The sequence below is a fragment of the Siniperca chuatsi genome, linkage group LG19 (assembly GCF_020085105.1).
Source record: "Siniperca chuatsi isolate FFG_IHB_CAS linkage group LG19, ASM2008510v1, whole genome shotgun sequence".
Taxonomy (NCBI): Eukaryota; Metazoa; Chordata; class Actinopteri; order Centrarchiformes; family Sinipercidae; genus Siniperca; species Siniperca chuatsi.
The window spans coordinates 20,663,839-20,684,719 of NC_058060.1; the positions used below are offsets into that span (position 1 = coordinate 20,663,839).

The window sequence follows — 20,881 nt, forward strand, 5'->3', positions numbered from 1 at the left end:
TCTTATTTCTGTGCGCTAAATATGAAGCTACAGCTAGCAGCGTAGTTAGCTTAGCATAAAGACTGGAAACAGGGGAAAACAGCTAGTATGGCTCTGTCCAAAGGTAACAAAATCCAACTACCAGCACCTCTAAAGCTCACTAATAAACATGTTGTATCCAGTTTGTTAAACAAACAAGCCAGTCTTTATGCTAAGCTAAATGGCTGCCAGCAGTAGTTTCATATTAAGTGTACACACATGAGAGTGGTATCAATTCTCATCCAACTCTTGGCAAGAAAGTGAATAAACGTATTTCCCGAAATGTCGAAGTGTTAAATACTTGCATTGGTCTTAAGTGCGCAGAGCCTTCCTTTTTCCACATTTCATCAGTAATAGATCTACATGCAATCCATAAGAAACAAACTCATGATGGATGTTGCTCTCCTGTTCCTTGAAACACAGCTTTTAGTGCCACTGAACAGGCCACTCTCCAGGGACATTAAACAATACCAAATGCCCACACATGTCACACCTTCGATCTTCGACCTCAAAAGGGGAAAAAATGGACAACAAAATGGTTCCTTTGGCCATTGAAGAAAAGTCAATTATATATTTGGCTTCACAAATAAATTGTAAACTAGAGTTCTGGTGTAAAACAGGTTTGACTGTTCATCAGTTGAGTGTGCAGGCTAATTTCCTATCAGACTGCTTCAGTAGGAGACTCAGACTAAGTGTGTGAAGCTGCTCTGAGAGGCTTTAGTCTGGAATAACACCAGGTAGCTGATAGCCTATTACAGTATAATCACTGCAGGTTTTGACTAATTTGCAATCTGTGCCTGCCTGTGAGCGACTCAAGTGTATCAATTAAAGATTCATCGAAGGCTGTACACACACAACTAGTGATCTGGATTAAATATTCATTGGGAAGATGTTGGTCAGGATCCTATGGAGCAATAACACTTGACTTTTCCAGCACATATCAGGACTGGTGGCATAAACATGGCACATTACACAAGCAGGCTGCAGCAGGGGTGGCTTTAGGACATGGACAAAGCACCCAAACATCAGACATATTTCAGCATTTCTTCATCTGCTGAAATTGGCTGCTGTGCTTTAAAAAAAAATTGGCTGTCTCTCATCTCAGGAAGGGTCTGACTCATTGCAGATTTAGCAGCCTCCCCCCTTGAAGAAGGGAAAAGAAAGGACACACGACACTTCCTGAGTAGTAAAGCATGCAGCAGAGTGAATTTGAAAAATGAATTAGGGCCTGTAGCCAGAGGTTTCCACCACTGCTACATTCACTAACACCAGGGTTATTTTTAGCATCATGCTGCCTTGTCAGACTGGAGGATAGAAGAAAAACCCCCCTCATATAACAGGGGGAGGCCAGTGGGAAGCTGCAGTATGTATGGGGAGAGAAGAGAGGCAGACATGATCACCTTAGGCCATATTCAGGTTTAACCCACCTGAACTCACCTTTAGGTTGACACCTTCCTCACATACAGTAAGTATGTAGTTTTATAACACAAGTAAAGGCATCGCAGGTGTGTGAACAGCTTTATGAACAGGGTCTTTTAATGACAGGAAGGCAAAAATGTTGTTTAGCTGAGCTTCAGCTTTTCTATTTGTACCAACATCACTGCTCAGTTTTCTACCATCTGTGTGCTTACCTGAATTCAGGAGTCAGGTTGGGCTTCAGGCCATAGAAAGCAGCTGATAAGGTCAAAAGCCAACGGGGAACAAAATTGCCATTTTCACACTCCAGGTAGGGCGCAGACCACTTGACATGCGTCTTGTCTGGGATAAAACTCTCTCCTCTTTTCAAAGAATTGTCAACTGATCTAAAATCTTGGCTCAGCACCATCTTATGGAAACTGGGCTTCTTCCTGTCTTTGACATCGTGGTACCACTCTGTTTCAGCTGTGCGGTTGTGCAGGTGGTGATGGGCCATGCTGGAGAGGTCTTGGAGGACTATCTCTCCACCGGCCCTGGTGGCTTGGAGAAGCACCGAGGGCCCCGTCATGGACGAATCCGCGCTAAAAGTGACAACAGCCCTGTGAATCTTGGCGTCTCCCTCCAGTATACTCCTGACTAAGGCATGGTACCACTCAATGTCTCGCCGGAGACTCTGCTCCCTGGACCTGTTGGCTTGCAAGATCATGTTGAGGAAGTTTGTGGCGTGCAGCACCGTATCCAGCACGCTGCTCATGGAGTAATGCGGGATGGCTTGTGACCTTCCCCGCACAGAGGTGAGCTCGTACCTCCGCGAGCAGTTGGCGTGCTTTAACGTGGTCGAGTCCCCAGTGTGTAGAAAAGCCGTGACCACCCTGGGGAGATGCTCCCCTAATTTCTGCTGCAGCTCCGCCGTCTCCCCGGGAGGATGATGAGGCGCGCGGAGATGCGCCAGCTGCCGACGGTGCGTCTGAGCTTCGTAAATCGCCTCCTGTGCGCTGATATCTTCCCCATGCGCTGACCATTCCGCGTACTTATGGTTTGATCCGATCACAAATCCCACTTGCAGCAGCAACGACAGCCGGAAAACAGCCATCTCCCTCCTGTAAGCGTCCACAGATGTTTGGGGGGATTGCTGATCGGTAATACAGTGTCGTTGGGCGGGTGTGCTGTAAAAAATCTACTAAATTGCTCCGCTAAACCATCGCTTCACCACTTGTAGGATAGTCTTGCAAGCTCCACGCCTCTGTTGAATTTAAAAAGCAGAGGAGGGGGGAAACGTAAGGAACCCCCTCGCTGTCCTCGCCAAATCCCTTCTCCTTCTTTACAGATGCCTCAGCTTGTTGATGTTGAGTATCCGCTTGCAGCTGTTTCCCACCTCTCTCTCTCTCTCTCTCTCTCTCTCTCTCTCTCTCTCTCTCTCTCTCTCACTGTAGACAAGACTGTCTTCGTTTTGCTGTGCGGCGGACGTTCTCCCTCTGCATGTAGGCTACACAGACTGAATCAAAACGAGGAGGAAGGGGGCAGGTTGTTATTATATTTATATATTTTTAGGTGGCACCGAGCCAGGGAGCTTCTCACTTGGATGACAGACGCATTCCGCCCTCTTCCGACCACAACAAGCATTAAGTAGATATACAAAAGCCACGAAGAGACATATTAGGAGCTGTGCGCCCTTAAAGCCCGTCTTCTTCATCATCCCATAGGGCTCCGTATGGCCGCTTCTTCTGTCAATCACGGCGCAACGTTTGGTGGAGCGTCGAGAGAGCTGTCCGGTGCTGAAACAAATGAAGCAGTTAAGGAGCTGTCCAGTGCTGAAACAGATAATGTCAGCTAATTTATCCAAATTAAGCACTTAATTTAGATCAATTGATAGAGATTCGTTCTCGCTTTGGTATCCAAGAGTCATTTTTGCTGTTGATTAGTGTAAAAAAGCGTAATTACATCCACTTTAATTCAAAGTTGTAAAACAAACAAACATACTTTAACAAAATATTGAAAAACCAAATTCTCTGATGCTAAAGAGAGCAGGGGGAAAATATCCATATCTATTTGTGCATGAAGATAGACTTGGAATATCAGCCTGAAAATGTATTTTGTTTCATTTATATGTTTATTTTATTTTATTTTTGTTTTAATTTCCCTTAATGTCCCTGGGGGCCCAATAGTACCAATGGGATTCAGCATGACTTATTTTCTTTTGGGATTTAGAGATATAAATATCTCCAAATCCCAATGTTGAATGCTGGGGGTAAACTTCATCTCCAGTATAATTTCTGCATTTGGACTACACTGTTGGGTCAAAAATAGGAAATACAAAACTAGGGCGAGGTGGGAGGTGTTTTACACATTTTCTGTTTATCTGTTTTTCTGTCCATATACTGTTATGGGTTGGGCTAGGCCCTTTAAATTCAATTAAAGCCTCCGAAAACTTGAATATAAGTATTTCTCTATGACATTCATTTAATGATAATAATAATATTCATGATAATAAGCAGCAATCAAAGTTTCAAAATCTTTAGGTGTTATTTATTAAGTGTTTAACACTCATCAGGACTGTTTGGGTGTGGTTTGGTCACATTTGACTGACATTGACCAAAGGACCCACCAACTGTCAGCAGATTCTGATTTAAATCCTGATTGGTGCATGGAAGTACGTGTCAACACCTTTTTCCAACTGAGCCCACTTCAAGCCAATGAGAAGCGCCCAGAGGTGGAAAAGCAGAAATATCTTATGTGAAATAACTAAACCTGTTCTAACTTTGTCAGAAAAGAGTGTGTTCATGTAGGCTCCCATTACTCTAAGAAGCTAACTGAGAACTTTTTCAGGACCTTTAAGGGAAATCAAATCACTATTTTAGACAATAGTGTGCTTCCAATTTTGACAATAGTTTGGGCAGCCCTTCCCTTTTTCAACATGGCAATGCCCTCGTACACAAAGCCAGGTCTATAAAGATATGGTTTTCCCAGTTTGGTGTGGAAGAACTTGACTGGCCCCATTCAACACCGTTGGGATGAACTGGAACGCCGACTGTGAGCCAGACCTCATTGACTAACATCAGTGGCCAACTTCACTAATGCTCTTGTTGCTGAATGGGAGCAAATCCCTGCAACCAGGTTCCAAAATCTTGTGAAAAGCCTGAAACCAGAAAGAGTGGAGGCTGTTAAAGCAACATATTAATGACCATGGGTTTGAGATGAGATGTTCACCAATTCCATGTGGAGATAATGTTGGGAGTCCACATACTTTTGGCCATATGCAAGATCAAGTTTCAAAGTTAATTTTCGCCAACAAAAACAGTTCAGCAGCAAAGTTCACAGATGTCCTTTGGGCTTCTTCACCTACACTGCACTTTGCATTCCTTAACCATGGTACTGTGTATTCTTTTTTAGCAGAGTAAAACAGAAGTCAAATGGGCAACCATTTCTCCAAACCTACAGGGCGTATTTGTGATGTGGAAATTCAGTCATGCCTCCCCCACAACCTTGTTTCTAATCAATAAACTAATTTATAGTTGAGGCAAGCTGTTGCAAACTACACTGAAGGATCTGGGTTTTATTAAGCAGCAAAAGGGGGATCTGATCTATTTCTTTTCTTCGTCACCAATCTATCAGTCTCTCTCTTTCTTATTAGTTCAAGCGCTAAGGTTGCTCTCTCTCTCCTGGGCCTATAGGGACATGTCACGTCACGCTGTGTGGCTACAGGCATCTCGTCCTGGAAGGTGGGTGAGGAAGACAGGCATGACGGAGGGTGACAGAGCTGAGAGTCGGCTGATGCCCTGTACAGGCCACCAGGGATGCTTGACGTTGGAATCTGAAGACCTCCTGGATTTCTAGACCAACCTACATACAGCGGCATCCAAGGCTGCTTGCTTGTCCTGTCTTGAAATCTTTATATCTGCAAGCAAACAGCATGAGACAGGAAACCCAGCAGCTGCCATCACTGCAGCACTGTACAGAAAATAACTGGGAAAACTTGATCCTATACAACTGCGTGGCCAGTATATCAAAATGGCTGTATTTTCTCACTGACAGAACAGAAACATTTATTTTCTTTCCATTTTGATGTTGATGTCGGTGCTACCAAAATGCAGCAGAGAGGGAAATTAAAGCAAAAAAGAAATCCTAAAACATCAGATATGGTGATGATGACGGTGACGAAGGTAGACATAGCACCTTCTTTGGAGGTGTGAACCATCTGCATGGGCAGTGGGTTCTTAATGTTAATGTGCTGCCAGATGGAGACCATGATATGTCATCAACACCAATTCCTGGAACTGAGAAATTGTGGTGCAGCTTAATTACGTACAATTTGGAATAATGTGACATTTGAAAAGTTTTCTGCCCTAAATGAATGTTTGATTACTTCTGAACCCCGATCACTGGAATTTTAGGGCACTAATTGCAGCCACACATTATTGAGTTGCATCACTGTAATATGTTGAAATGAAAGTTCAGATTTGTGAATGGTATATGTTCAAATGACCTTGTATCATATGTATATGCAGGCTTAGAGGCAACCCAAAGCCACCACACTGCTTAGAGATTCAACCAGTAATTCACCTCTAAGTTGTAACCCAACTGTAATCCTTTACCAGTTTTATTTATAATACCCAAGTTAGTCATCATTGTGACACTGAAGTGTTTCATTCCACCACCATGTGAAGAGTGCAAAAACAAACGACTGGACTATATATCTGTTAAGGAAAAGTAAGTCATACAAACTGATATATTTGCTCACGCTGCTGCCAGTGAAAGAAATGCCACTATACAATTGTCAGAAATAAAATTACCTTTTTATTATATAGTCATTGCAGGTGGTATTTTGCGCTCTTAGGTACTAGTTGAGAGTTTAGCAGCACATTAATGTGCTCCACTAATTATAATATAATATAATCAGCACAGTAATAATAATAAGATGTTATTGGCCTTGCAGCACGGCATACAAATGTCCCATGTATTAATTCATTGCTAGAATGATTGCTAGAAAGTTTATGCGTGGCAACAGCATACAAAGTACACAAACAATTCAATATGAAACAGAAGACTTTATTGTCATGTATAAAATGGTAAAATAGTAACACCTCCAATGAAGTTTTTGTTTTGTGTGAAACCTGAAATACAATGAATTATGATTAAATTATATAGCATTGAATACAGAAATAGCTATTTACAAAATCACTGAAAATCGTCATCTGTTAAGATCATCCATTAAGAAAAATACAACCAAATTAATATAAAAAAGAATAACCTACAAAATTTCAGTACACCTTAACTTATACATGTTCTTCCATAAATATTATGGCAAAAGGCTTCATTGAATTTGAAAGGTTCTTTGTTATTTATAGGGTTGGATACATTCAGATTTTTAAAAACAACATTCATAAAAGGGTAGTTTTTGCTGCAAAAAAGTATTTATACTGACTTATCTTCTCACTTTCAAAGCAAATGTTGTTTTGGAATACGTCACCCAATATGCCAAACTACCTACACATGATCAGCATTGTAACAGTGGTCATAGTTTGCTGATTTTCAAACTTTTGTCTTTATCTTCATTCTTATCTGAGTGGCATGTACATAATGTCAGAATTACTGGAATGAAAATGAGGCCGTGAAGCATCCCAATAAACATGACAAGAAAGAAGATCTTAAAAAATGTTCTGAATGTGTGAAATTCAGACCAAGCCAAAGCTGACACTCCTAAAATGGTGGACAAGGCCCCTTGAAGTATGGGATAGCCTAAATTAGAGAGAGCATCCACAGCCTTGTCATCAGGACTCGTTTTCTTGCTGGAGACAAAGGCGTAAGACACGTGAGCGGAGAAATCGACAGTGAAGCCGATGCAGACGGTAAAAACTATCATGGATATGGAATCAAGACTGACGTCCCATAACACCATGAAACCAGTTACCCCCACAGTCACTGAACCAATCGAACAAGTCACCCATAATGAGCAGAGGGGGTTTGGAATCAGCAGGAGAGAGACAACCAACATCACAGCTGTGATCACGCCAACATTTTTAATTGTGCTACTGACTACTACTTCGTACTGGTCGTAGAAGATGAATTTCTGGTTATAGACTAATAAAGATGCTACACTGCATTTGTCTACAGCGGTTTTAAGACCTTTAAGCATGTGAATTTCCATGCTGGCACTGGTAATCTCAACAGTCTGAATGAAGAACCGGGATGCATAGATGGCATCTCCGGTGAGGTTCACATCTTGCATGAAAAAAGGAGATAAATCAAAAAATTGAGATAGATTTTTGAGAAAAACATCTTTATCATCAAGATTTAAATGTGTTTCCTGTCCATATGACAAATAAGAGTCCAGCCAGGATGTATAGACATCCTCATCTACAAATTGGAGCCTTTTAAAATCCTCTATGCATCCCTGAAGTTGGTACCTCTTGGTCTTATCCCAATATGGGAATTCTTCACTTACAATAACCATCACAGAAGGACCATAATCAGAAAAATACTGCCTATCCTTCATTTTGAATATCGTAAGGTGGGAGTTATCAGCTGCCAGATCATAAAGCTCAATTCCCTGTTGTACGTGGAAACATCCATAAATACTTAAAGCTAAATATACCACATACAGGAAGATTACAACTCCCTTGACCCAGTGTTTGATCAAAAATGGGCCGTAGTAATCCTTAAAGAAATTACTCGCTGGTGTTTTTTTCTCTGCTCCAGTGTTGTTATCATAGTCGCCTCCCACACAGCAGATGTTATATATCTCAGAATGATGATCAGGATTGCCTGATGGTATTTTCATGCAGGTCAGCCAGTGCCTGTTGCTGGCTTCTCGCCTCCCATTCAGAGCCAAGAAGGCTCCAAAGAAGGTGATCGTGTAGATGTAACAAAATATGATGGAGGTGCTGGTGTACAGGCAGAAGGACTGCACGGATGGGAAGTCGGACATGACTCCAAAGAAGAACTTGAGGACGTCGGTCAGGGCGGTGATGGTGATGGACATGATAGCTTCTTTGTAAGAGTGAGCCATCCGCTTCGGCACTGGGTCTTTCACGTTGGTGTGTTGCCAGTCGGACACCATTATGAACATGTTGTTGAGACCGATTCCTGGAAAAAAATTATGTTTGTGATGTAAAATTAACATCAGGTACAACAGGAACATTTTACGAGATTTTTAATGTAAAACATAACAGTTGAATGCTCTGCAAAAGACCATAGGAGTATTTTTTACATTGTGGTCACTTTTACTTAAATTCGGCATATTACTCGATTGATGTTGCACTCTAAACTACAACCTAAAACTACAGTATGCAACAAAAAAAAGGACAAGTGTACTTTATCCCACCGAGTATTAGGAAAGGAGAGTTTGCGACTGTAATAACAAACGGCACTCCAATGTAAAGCAGCAAGCCAAAAGAGGAGGTAACAGCCAGGCCAGCGGAGAATACGCCGAAGACAGCCACCCACACCTTGTTCCTCACATTGTCCAATCTGTAGAGGAGGTAAAGATAGGCTGTTGTTGTTGTAGCAATCAAATTCATGCAAATTCATGCTTGAAGGTCCGTTTTTCCAAACTTTATCTTGACAACTTCAACCTGAGAAGCCATATTGTAATCTCGCTTATTGTTGGATATTTGTAACAAAAGCATCAAACATGCATTCATTTTTAGCAACAATTTAGTGGCATTTAGTTATTTTTTGTACAGTAAAACCAAAAATGAGGTTTTGACAAGTAACTTAACACCAGGGTGAAAAGCAGGTGTTCACCCTCTTTGGTTCAAACTTTTGAGTATGTTGAACCTTTAACTACACCCAATAGTCATGTCACTATATACTGTATATACTATATATACACCCTGGGGAGCACTTCTATATCACTGCAGCAAGCTGAGCAGTGACACTAGTGAAGATCAGCAAAAAATAAGATTTTCAGCTGCTGTTAAAGATACTCTGTGGGGTTTCTGATCACTATGAGCACATGAACGCAGTTGATACAATACAGTTCTGCCAATGGTTTTAGACTATTCTACTGATCGATAGGTGGTAGTAACGCACCAACAAACACAGCAATGTGCCAGCAGAGGCAGCGAAGAAGAAGACTGCTAGCTAGAAACATGGATGTAAACAATTCAGGTTTCAAACGTTTAAGAAAAAACAGCATTGCAAATGTTTTATCAGGAAGAAAATGCATTCAACACATTAGACCTCAAGGTTATACACAATACATTTTGATGATTAACATTTAATACAAACAGAAACTTTGTTTGTTTACAAGAAAACTCCACAACCACCTTTAAGTTCCTCTTTAAAGCAGGACTATGCAACTTTTGCTAAAAGTGATAAATGCAGGATAATGGTATGTGCTAAAACCTACAGTAGCACAAGTAGAGAAGAATCATAAAGTCAACAAACTGAATTAGTAATGTCAATTACATAGCAATATTTATCTAAAGCTTGCTAACGTCAGCTAACATTAGCCATCATAAGCTACTGGTCATTCCAGACCAAGTAAGCTGTAGCAAAAATGAGTGTGTTGAATTGAGAAAGGGTGCATTTGTTTGCTTATGAATTCAACCTTTCATTTGTGAGAGGATGAATGTGCTATTTCTTCTTTCAAATGTTACATAGTCTCACTATAAAACCCGCCATCAAATTTAGATTTTTTTCCCAAGACTTCTGGGAAAAAATAAACAAAGTTCTATACAACAAAATAATAAGACCTGTAATCAAGGTTGATAGTGTAATAAAAACTACCGACAATATGTTCAGCTTCATGTTCAGTAATTGTTCAGCTCTATAATTTTTTGGTCCCATAGTTTATGATGTTTTTTAATGCATTGTATTCACTTATCAGGTGTTTCTATTATTTTGTCCACTACCTGTAAGATCACAATCTAGCTGTTACAGATATATATGAAATACCTGCTCTAAACCACACCTTACAGAAACTAAATATGAACTAAAATCTCTAAATCTGCATTGAAAATAACTAAAAACAGAAATGTAAATTGAATTTTAAGTAAAAATTAAACATTTTTAAATTGCAATAACTCTGCTTTGGACACAGGAACACTGAAATTGTCATGATCATTACATGTTACCTGTGTTCCCGTATCAGTCAAATTGATAAACAACAGCTCCTTGTGTCCCGGACTTGGCCTGCAGTCAGGAAATCGCTCACTGTGTGACAGTCACTGATCACTTCTTACCTCAGGCAGGATATCACAGAGAAGGTGATAGCACAGGCATAAGTGATGAGGAATAAAGGGAAGCCATCTGTGGTGTGGCTGTCAATCTCTTCCTGCTTGGATTTGGAGGTGTAGTAAGACACCTACAACAGAGTACAGCAGAAAGAAGCCAACATGAGCACTTAGGTCAGAAAACAGCATTTACACATGGATGTCATAAAACCAGTGTGATATCACAGCTTGGATTTCAGGACAAAGCAGAGGGTCTGCAACCTTGCCAACCACATTATCTCAAAAAGAAGTGTAAAGCTAATGCTTCTCTTAACATCTCAGTGCAACAGCATGTTGAGCTTGCCATGTATTCAAGGAGTTATTTTCTAATGATGTGTTACAATTTATGCCTCAACCTGCCTCATTTACCACTGTAAGTGACATACTACAATTCCCAGAATGACCTTCAAACACCTAAACTTATTGTATTTGGCTGTAAAGACACCAAGGTCATGTCTTCTGTATTGTCTCTGGTAATGTGGGGTTTTAATGACCTGAGCATTCTACAAATACAGACAAATGAACCATGGCAGGGTTTTTTAAGGCTGATTATGATATTTTTAAACTTGATATCTTTAAATCTATATAAAATAAAATGTGAACTAGTATTTCTCCACCAGAATTATATTCGTGGCAGTGCAAGGGGGCTTTAAAACGGCCTTTAGACAATCACCTGGGCAATTTGCAGAAAATATAAGTGGACAGTTGGGTGAATAAAGAATGTGGGAACAAAATAGAATAATCAGCATATTTTATGTAAACTTTGTTGGGGGGATTTGTACTTATGACTTCAAAATTTCTAAAATTCAGTTTACAAGTGGTTGTAGGTTTTACAGGTGGGTGCAGAGAGAAAAGGCCATAAAACAGAGCAAGAGGGTTTTTACCAGTCAAAACAGCTATTCAAAAGTCTTGTTGCTGCAGTGCATTGTGGTCTAGTGAGGCAAATGCAGGTGGAGAAACTGGTATTTTTCCACTATGATATATGTCCTTGCACATCGCTTTCACCGCAGAACACCTGACCTTCACCTCCAGTGACTTTGAAAAACAATAAAATCTTCACAAAATTATCTACAGTCAGATATTTTCTAAAATAAGAACTATATACCACTTAACAACAAAATTGTTCCAAAAATGCAATGCACTTTTGACGCAATGAACTGTTTCAAGGTGGATTTTTTCAACTCAAGGCCAGCATCTCTCAAGCTGCCAAGAGTTGCGCCTACAAGTAAAGCTCTGCATTGTTTTGACCATAAAGAACCAAAGTCCCTCTTCTTGTCGTGATTAAAAGATTTGTTTCTGTACCTATTAGACAACAAAATTGTGCCAGAATTGCAACATTCATTGAGAGCAACTTTAAAGCGTTGGATTCGTGTCAAGGTGAATTTTTCAATAAAGCATGCAGGGATCAACTCCACAGTGTTCTAGCTAGCCTCTTTTAGAGTAGCTTCTGTATCTTAATGGGCTTTCTGGTCTTCTTCTCTCTGAAAAGCTGAAACATCTCTCTCTGAAAGCTCAACATTGAGTCTGAGCCGTTGGTACACTGTCAAAGCCTCATGGGAGCTGTAGTTGTTAAATGCTAAATAAATAATCGTTGTTATATCTTAGTTTCAACAAAGAGAAGTTTTCAGATTTTACCACACAATACTGTAGCAAATATTCAAGATAATTCAAGAATATGGACAGAAAACCTATAGGAACATGTTTCAGCAAGATGCAAGAAACACCATGTGAGAAAATAAAATATAGAATCAGTGGGATACGTACATCAATGTGTTTGCTGTCCAACTCAGCTGATAAGAGTTCTTTAAATCCCCTCAGCCATAATTTTGAGGCGTCCGCTGTGCTTTCCTTACTATCTAAGTAGTAGAAGAGTTTTACAGCCTGAGCACTCATGACTGAGCTGTTGGCATCTGTGATAACCCCACCTAGCACAGAGCCCAGAAACACAGATCCGGATCTGTGTGTATAAACAGGGAAGATGATGCTGGTTTGGTCGGTCTCATTAGAGCTAACGATTTCCAAGATGGTGTTTGAGACACATTCTCCATTGGCCTTTGCACACAGCTCATTGAATCCTAGTGTCCCATTGTACACAGTGATGCTAAGGATCTTATTGTTGAGTCGGATGATGTCATCAAAGGCAGGATTTGCTAGTACATTTGAGTTGTCATTTGATACAACAATGAGGGATGCAAAGTTGCCCTTGTTGTACAACCTGTCTTCTGAAAACGATGACTCATTATAGGGGAAGTTTTCCCTGACAAATGCTCTTGTTGCCTTCGAGGGTCCTTTCCTGGGTGTGAATTGCCGTTCAAAGTCATTGTCCTCCCTGTCTTTGAGAAAAGTGAAGCCTCCGCCGAGTGCTGCTGAGAGTATAAGAGGAATTACAAAAAAATAAAAAGGACAGGTGCCTACAAGTGATCCAAGTTTTTCAAAAAGGCCTGATAGAGGCTTTGTCAGGCAGTCTGTGCGTCTCCAGCCCATCTTAAGACATGCAGGACAGTCAGCACAGTGGAGGAATTGCATCCTTTTAAAGGCTGCGCAGATTATAGCACTCCTTACACTCCTAGTTTTTGGAAGGCCGGAATTTACAATTGTTTCCTCCTAAGTCTCTTTGGCTGATATAGGCTTGATTATTACCCTTATACCATGAAAAAAACAATAGGGAGTATGTGATGTTACTGGTAATCTCATACTTCTTAGAGACTGTAAAATGATAAGAGAGGAAAGAGACGGGCCTTAAAGCAATAAAGGAGACAGTTCAACCCTAAAACAGAGAAATGTTCCCAGTTCCAAGAAGGAAAAAAAGACTTTTGCACAATTTCACTGACAGAGATGACACAATAAATTACTTTACAATACAAGCATTCACAGGTGCGTCATACCTAAGTAACTATATAACTAAATCAGTGTGTGTTATGTCATTTCATTGGTGTTGCATATGAAAACAAGGTAATAAAAATATTGAGAATCACATGTTTGTTTCCTATGCTGGGGATGAACGTACAACTAGTGTGAATTATAAATGGCAGTAACTCTGAAGCCAGACAGTTACTACAGCATTTTTATTCAAGTCCTCCACAATAAGGGCTGGAGCTTCCTGGAATTATAGGAATACCTTGGAAATTGACCACACCTTTATAAATAAATAGTAGCATAGCAACCATAACTAGGTGTGTAGTATTTCACCACTGTAAGCCGGTCCTGGATGCTCAGTTTAGAAGTTTAGAGTTTAGGCTAAAATTAGCACCTATGTGCTGCTTTTTATTGGATTTGGTGAGATTTACACTCCAGAAACCCCACGCAGTGTTACCCAAATTACATTTGCCAAATACATCAGTTAGTCCTCATCCTAAAAGCCTGTTCTCTTGTAACGTTAAAAGTTTAAACACAGTGTTTGAAAATATTTACTATAGGGCTAATAGCTCTACACTGCAATACAAGAACAATACTGTTTCTTTATGTACATGTCTTCTGCATGGATCTGGTAAGGATGCAGACTATTGCCTGGGACATGTAGCTTTAGCCCCAGTCGCTATCATGAGCATGTTATCATGTATGTATCTATTGTTTCAACAAATAATGGTAAATATGCCACCGTTCTCATTGTACTCTGCATATGTGCATAGCAACACTAAGTAAGGGGTCTGGGGCTTAGCAAACGGTCAATTACAGGGATATCTTGGGAATTCAGTAACAGCCGGCCTACTTGTATCAGCCCTGCCCTCAACATGTAACATTTTAACCTTATGTTCCACAGTATATTTGGAGTGAGAGTCCGAGAGGGTCGGTTTTACACCTCCAAGCCAGTCGGCCTTCCCTTGCAGTTAACCCTCGTCAGTTAGCTGTCAATCTGAGCCCTGCCGAGTCCTCCAAGATGAGGCTCATATCTCATTTCACACAGATCCATCTCGGGGTCATTGATTTCTCATACTCCGAGTGAGAAATGGATTCTCTCGCCTTCATCACCGAGAGGGAAGATGATGGCAGACGGTCGCCAGAAGCCTGATGGAGGCATCAGTTAAGTGTAATCTGTTTCAGGATCCTTCAGTTGTTTTGTTCACCTTGAATTGAATTACTTTTGTCTGTGTGGTTATCAGAGACTGTTAACAGCAGATAGGTACAGATGCATATTGTTCAGCTCTGAGTTTGCATCAAAATGCAAATGAGTTCAATCCAACAACAATCATCTTCTGGTAGCGAGTTCCTGTTGACACCTTCATTAGTTCTCTCCTCCTCTTCCTCACACTTTGCAGAGGTATGTTGGGGTACGAATCAATGTCTTAGGTAATTAGCAGGGAAGCCTCGGGTGAACATGATGTTTAGATGTGTTGGCTGATTGTTTGGCTCTTGCTTCCAGAAAGAAACCATTGATCACGGAGAAAAACACTTCACTATGCGATAATACTCTTGATAGTCTAAAAAAGCAACTACACAAACACATATACAGACACACACACACTGTTTTCACTGTGTTGTCAGAACTGATCAGTTGACTTATTTTGGTACAAAAGAACAAGCATCCTCCAGCCAAGCTCATTTCATAATGAAAGGTCATGAACCCCATGTGTAGGATGTTCTAGAGTTTCACAATCAACCATGATTAAATGTGCTCTATGTTCCGATACATATGGTCATATATACCTGAAACACAAACTATACTGGGATTGGGACATTTTTGTTTTCATTTTTAACAGAAGTGAATCTCCTTTCATTTCTGGGTAATTTTAATGGCAAAAAACGTTGCCAAAAGCCACATGTTCTTAATTTAGCAGTTTAATTTGTTGGTACACAAACATATTAAAGTGTGGATAGAGGGTAGAGGATAAAGAGCTTTTGTAGCAACTAATAAAATCATTACAATGTCATAAAGATATAATAAAACATTTCCCATAAATAATAAACAACAGCTTATCTAGTGACAATGCAATACCTTAAGATGCAATACTGTCTCTTTTAATAATATTACTAATAATTAAAGAAATTATCATTATATTACAAGTTATAATATTTTATACCATCAGTTACAAAAGTTACACCATTTGTGAGGGTCTATTCAATAGTTGTAATAAACATTATTACACATTAAGTACAAATGTAATTAACAATAAGTAAATCTATTTTAAACTAACTGAGCATTAGACTGTGGTATATTTGTCTTCTCGTATAATTTGTGCCTAGTGTCCCCAGTGCATATTTCAACTGCTTACTGACTCCTCGTCATGATGATGAAGAGACCTAGTAACCACTAAACCTGCACCACGTGTATGTACCCTTTTGCATTATGACTGTACATAAGACTGTCATAATACAGTGACAAATACTATATTTTTCTTTTAGTTGTTGCAAATTCCCAATGTAGCGCAGTCTGTGTCATTACAGACCCCCCATGAGGGTGTAGACCAACATGTGAGCCGGCCCAGGACACGATCCCTCACTGGCTTCCCACTTGAATACTCAAAATTGTGTTTGTCAAAGCACATTGGCCAAGGCAGAGGCACCACTGCCAAGAATTTAACTCAGATCTTTGCAGTTGGTGAGCGAATGTTTTACCTCCACTTCAGAACCAATGTTTAGTGCCAGTATTTCATGCCAACATTTTAAAATGTGGCTATTTTTTGTGCCAAGATGGACAAGGATTCTCTTTTCCCTCTGTAGGTTTTATTCTTGGCAGGGGGGAAAGGCCTCTGAAATAGCATTTATTTAAACCATCACGGGACAGTACAATTCCACTGAAACCAATGCTAATGACTCTGTTTAAGGATGTTTTGATCCAATTCACTTTCTCAAGTTTGAAAAGTAACTTATAAAACAAATCATTGTGCAATTTGAATTAATAAATACACTACAAATGCAATAAAACGTCATTGCACGTTTTGCACACCATTGATCTATATCAAATTTTTGTATTAAAACATGACATCAGCCCCATAAATCAATCTGCGACCAAAATAGTTGAGACCCATGCAGGGCCATAGCCACCTTTAAAGGTGTTGTCTGTGATTCCGGAGAAAGGTTGTTGATATTTCAACTCAAAAGCCAAACACCCCTTCCTTCATGGCTCCTTCAGAAGCTCCACCCCCAAATTCATGGCCATGCATTGCCAAGGCAACAACACTAACAACCAGGCAATACGGCGGAATCCAGAGCATCTGCTGCCCGAGGGTAAGTTAGCCTCAATAAGGGGAAGCAACATTAATAGCTGTGAAAATACAGGTGGCATATGTTTTTTGTAGTAGCTACTGTAGCAAGTGTGACAATAAGCCTGTCAGTATTTAAATAGGTGTTGAAGCCAAAGACTTATCTAAGCCAAAGTCTAAGTCTTTCTTTACTATCATAGTGTAGCTTCGTTCCTCGTGGGCAAGGACATGGAGAGGGAGAGTAGCCAGCAGAAGCAGAGGAAGAGGCAGAGGTCTTATTGCAACTACTTCCAGCAGCCTCGAACCTGGCAACCTAGCCTAACAGTCTACAGCACGAGCATGAACTCCCCTTGTTGCTGATTGGGTGGAATAGTGTTGTGTGGCCACTTTGTTTGTTTTCCATTAACAAAGCTAGGCCTGTGTACAAACACCAGATTTTATTTTCATCACACACACTGAACGGACAGCTAGCGGACCGTGAGGAGATATTCGCTGGGATTTGACAAAAAGTTTATTGGGTTAGAATCACTGACCCCTACTTTAAGGGCACTGAGATCATGTCTTCTGTAGTTTTACTGGGAATTTGGAAATGTTAGCAACCTGGAGGTGATCTACAGTTTAAAAAATATATATATGGTGCATAATGAATTGGGTGAATATATTTAAATTTGCCTAGTTTTTAAGTATTCACAATATCCTCACCAGAATGTAGTCCTGGCAGTGTAGAAAAGGTTTAGAAACAACCAAACAAACACTTCTTTTTGTTGTCTGATCATTTTTCGAGTCTAATCTAATTTTCTAAGTGAGAAAGGTGGGGATCTTGGATGTAGGAATTCAGTATTTGTCAAATCCTGGCTACACCCCTGGACCCATGTATAACGAAAGGCAATGCAAATCTTTGGACACGCAATTTTTTAAATGAACAACATTCACTTTTTTGAGTGTTGAGGAATTGTTTACTTGTCTGTGTGGTGATGCTGTCATGAATTTCATAATACTGAAATGTGTTTCCACCTGTCAGCCAGTGCAAGGAGAAGAAAACATGGTGGACGCAAAACACTTTTAAATGTTGTAACCAAGACAACAAAGACAAAAGTGGTTGGCGAAGCTGATGTACCAACATTTTGTTAATGAGTATATATTAATGAGCCCAACTTTTATGAAAAAAAAGTAAATTAAGGTAGTTTTAGCAAATAACAATAACAAAATTAATATAAAGGGAAACAATTTTAAGTTTCCCATTTTATAGTGTACAATAACCCTGAAAAGACCACATTTGTAGATCAAAGTGATGCCTGTGCCAAATACTGTTTCAAATCTCATTACTTCATTGTGGATTTCAACAGAAAGAAAAGAAACTATAGAGTCAATGATCTTGGGAGCAGAACCTCAAATCAACCCGGTTCACCGGATCCTCGTTCCAAACTCCTCCGATACGTTAATTTTCTCCTCTCTCCTTTCTATTTCCCTCCACTGTGAAAGAGCAGTTTCCATTATGCCACAGGTTCACATTAAGGAGATGGGAACAGGCTGGTACCTGCAATTATCCTTGCTCACCCAGCCGTGGGCCACTAGGTGCTGAGCAACAGCTGGCTCTCTCTTTCCCTTCACCACTCACACACACACACACATACATGCACCTGCACACTACCCATCCTCCCCCTTCAGACACTTACTCACCCATTCCTCACATTCACCTGCCAAGCGGCTTGATTAATAAAGCGAGTGCTCACAGTGAAGCAAACCACAGACACAGAGGGGAGGAAGGGGGAAAGAACATGTACTATGCAGTATATTCATGCACAGCAAAAAAGTGATCTGTCATCCTGTAAGCAAGTATAGTCAGAGGGGTGATTGTAAAATATTGCAATGATTCAAAAAAACAGCCCAAGTCGTAATTTATCTTGATGCCCCTCAGCACCTTTCTCTTTTTCTCTGTCTGTTTGCCACAAGCCCAATAACATCAGTCTTTGATTCTGTCAAGAGGAATGGATCATTTCAAACCACAGACTGCATATCTCCCTGTTGCGCTCTCATTTTAACACAAACACTGACAAGTAAACCATCAAGCTACTGTATATGGTAGCTATACTCATTTCTCTCTCACACACACACACACACACACGTGTAGTTTTGAAAAAATTTCTTGTTTTGATACTTTGATTGTCCAATATAAGGCCTTGGAAAGAAAGCAAATACTAATATGCGACATACTCCTGTGTTTGTTATCTCCAGATGTTTTTGTAGAAATTGTTGACTTTTTTTCTTTTCTTCTGAAATTTAATATCTTTTCTGTATGTAACAAGAAATAATGGGAACATTTAGTAAATGGGGTAGGGGTTTGGCACAAGCTATGTGATGGAAGGTGATATATGCACTATATATGCAAACGTTTGTAGACACCCCTGTACACTTGTATGTGCTTTTGGTCTGGGACTTTTTTTCATGGTCTAGGCAAGGCCTCTTAGTCCCAAATAAAGGAAATCTTGATACTACTTGTTGCAGTATTCAATGATATTTTAGACCAGTGCTTCCCGACCTTTTTGACAAGAAAGGTTTATGTTTCCAGTTTTATTCCAGAGGATATATTATATAATAATCAGTTTCACATGGTTTTATATGGCTAATATAAATGACTCTCACCTGCACTTTATGTAACGTCAACCAGGTTGTAGTTTTTCTAATGCCTTGTGCTGCCTAGTGTTAGTAATCTTGTGTGTTTGTAAGGTCTGTTGTTGGTTGCTTTATTGTTTGATACTTTTTATTGTTTTTATGGTGCTATTGCTTATGTTTTATTGTTGTTTCTTTCACTGTTTTATGGTCTTATTTTTAATCATTTTACTCTTGTGAAGCATTTTGTGACCTTGCCCTGTGAAAGGTGCGATACTAAATAAACTTTGATTCATGATTGGTGATTTAGCAGAGTATTTCTGTCACAGCTAACGCACAAAAGAAAGAATCAGGTAAAATTATTTATTTTTTAAGAGGACCACTAACGGAAGTGGCATCTCATGGTTGGCTCACGGACCTTGGGTCCTCAGACATGAGGTCCACAGTTGGACCCTTCTCCAACAGTTCGGGGAAGGCCCTTTCCTGTTCCAACATAAAAATGTCACCGTGCACAAAGACAGGTCCATAAAGAAATCCCAGATTTCTTGTGGAAGAACTAGACCGGCCTGCCCAACAGGTCCTCCAAATTAAACGACAAAATACCTCATTTGTAACTGCCCTCTAGAACAACACATGATCTGAAAGTACTACTTCGTTAATGAGCCGTCATGGTTACAATGACAAACACTTAGTTAAGGTTCGGAAACACCTTTGGGATGAACTGGAATGACGACTTTATCACCCAACATCAGTGGCCGACCTCACCAATGCTCTTGTGGCTGAATGGTTGCGAATCCCTGCAGCCAGGCTCCAAAATCTTGTGGAAGGACTTCCCAGAAATAGTGAAGACTGTTATAGCTGCATATTAAATCCCATGGTTTTGTTCAACAGTCACACATGAATGTAATGGTCAGATGTCCACGTACTTTTGGCCACGTAGTGTATGTTTAATGGGCCAATTTATATTTTTTTTAAAGTATAAAAAATAAAGTCAGGAAGTGAGAAAAAACACTTTTCCTCTCGGTTCTGGCAAAGACACAGAGACAGTGATCAGAGGGCATGCTGGCTAAGTGCTTTGTCAAATCTGGTCTGTCTTTCCATCTATTTTAACAACTGCAGTCATAAGCAATCCTGGAGATCTATGAAACTTATCTTCCACACCTTCCCCCCGCAGCTGCTGAGGCAGCACCTGGATTTAAATGACTCGACTGATAGCCACAGAGACAGGATTCATTTCTGGACTCTGCTGTTATGGGTGGTGTGACGTCAGAGGGTGGAAAATTACCCTCGGGGCCACTCCGCCCCTGCTCTATATTACATGATGCTTCTTCTGACAGATGTCTGGCTAAAAAGAGCAATGTGGTTTTGTCTCTGGGTGTGCTAGAAGTCTTAAATTTGTAGATATTTTCCTCTTCACTCCTTTCCAAAACAAATGTTCTTTATGGAAGATTTACAGAAAAAGAGGACATGACCTTGGTGCCC

At 40.2% G+C, this 20,881-nt stretch overlaps 2 protein-coding genes and 1 long non-coding RNA gene across 4 annotated transcripts in view; 1 reads left to right on the top strand and 2 right to left on the bottom strand.

The window, feature by feature from the left end:
- gpr158a (G protein-coupled receptor 158a) overlaps positions 1-3,020 on the bottom strand; it is a 71,432-nt gene extending 68,412 nt beyond the window's left edge. The window contains exon 1 of one of the 2 annotated variants that reach the window (XM_044176337.1): positions 1,650-3,020. In XM_044176337.1, coding sequence (XP_044032272.1) covers positions 1,650-2,527 — 878 coding nt within the window. In that variant the 5' untranslated portion in view covers positions 2,528-3,020. The remainder of the gene's footprint in view (positions 1-1,649) is intronic. The other variant, XM_044176338.1, reaches the window with a different exon arrangement.
- Positions 344-7,116, top strand: LOC122866561. Its single transcript, XR_006375745.1, has 2 exons — positions 344-1,483; positions 5,106-7,116. It is a non-coding gene; the product is annotated as an uncharacterized LOC122866561 (long non-coding RNA).
- LOC122866560 (patched domain-containing protein 3-like) lies at positions 6,465-13,202 on the bottom strand. Its single transcript, XM_044176339.1, has 4 exons — positions 12,414-13,202; positions 10,620-10,741; positions 8,756-8,901; positions 6,465-8,517 (listed from the first exon to the last, which is right to left on the bottom strand). The coding sequence occupies exons 1-4, from the start codon at positions 13,173-13,175 to the stop codon at positions 6,947-6,949; spliced, it is 2,601 nt and encodes an 866-aa protein (XP_044032274.1). The 5' UTR covers positions 13,176-13,202; the 3' UTR covers positions 6,465-6,946.
- Between the last annotated feature and the right edge of the window lie 7,679 nt (positions 13,203-20,881).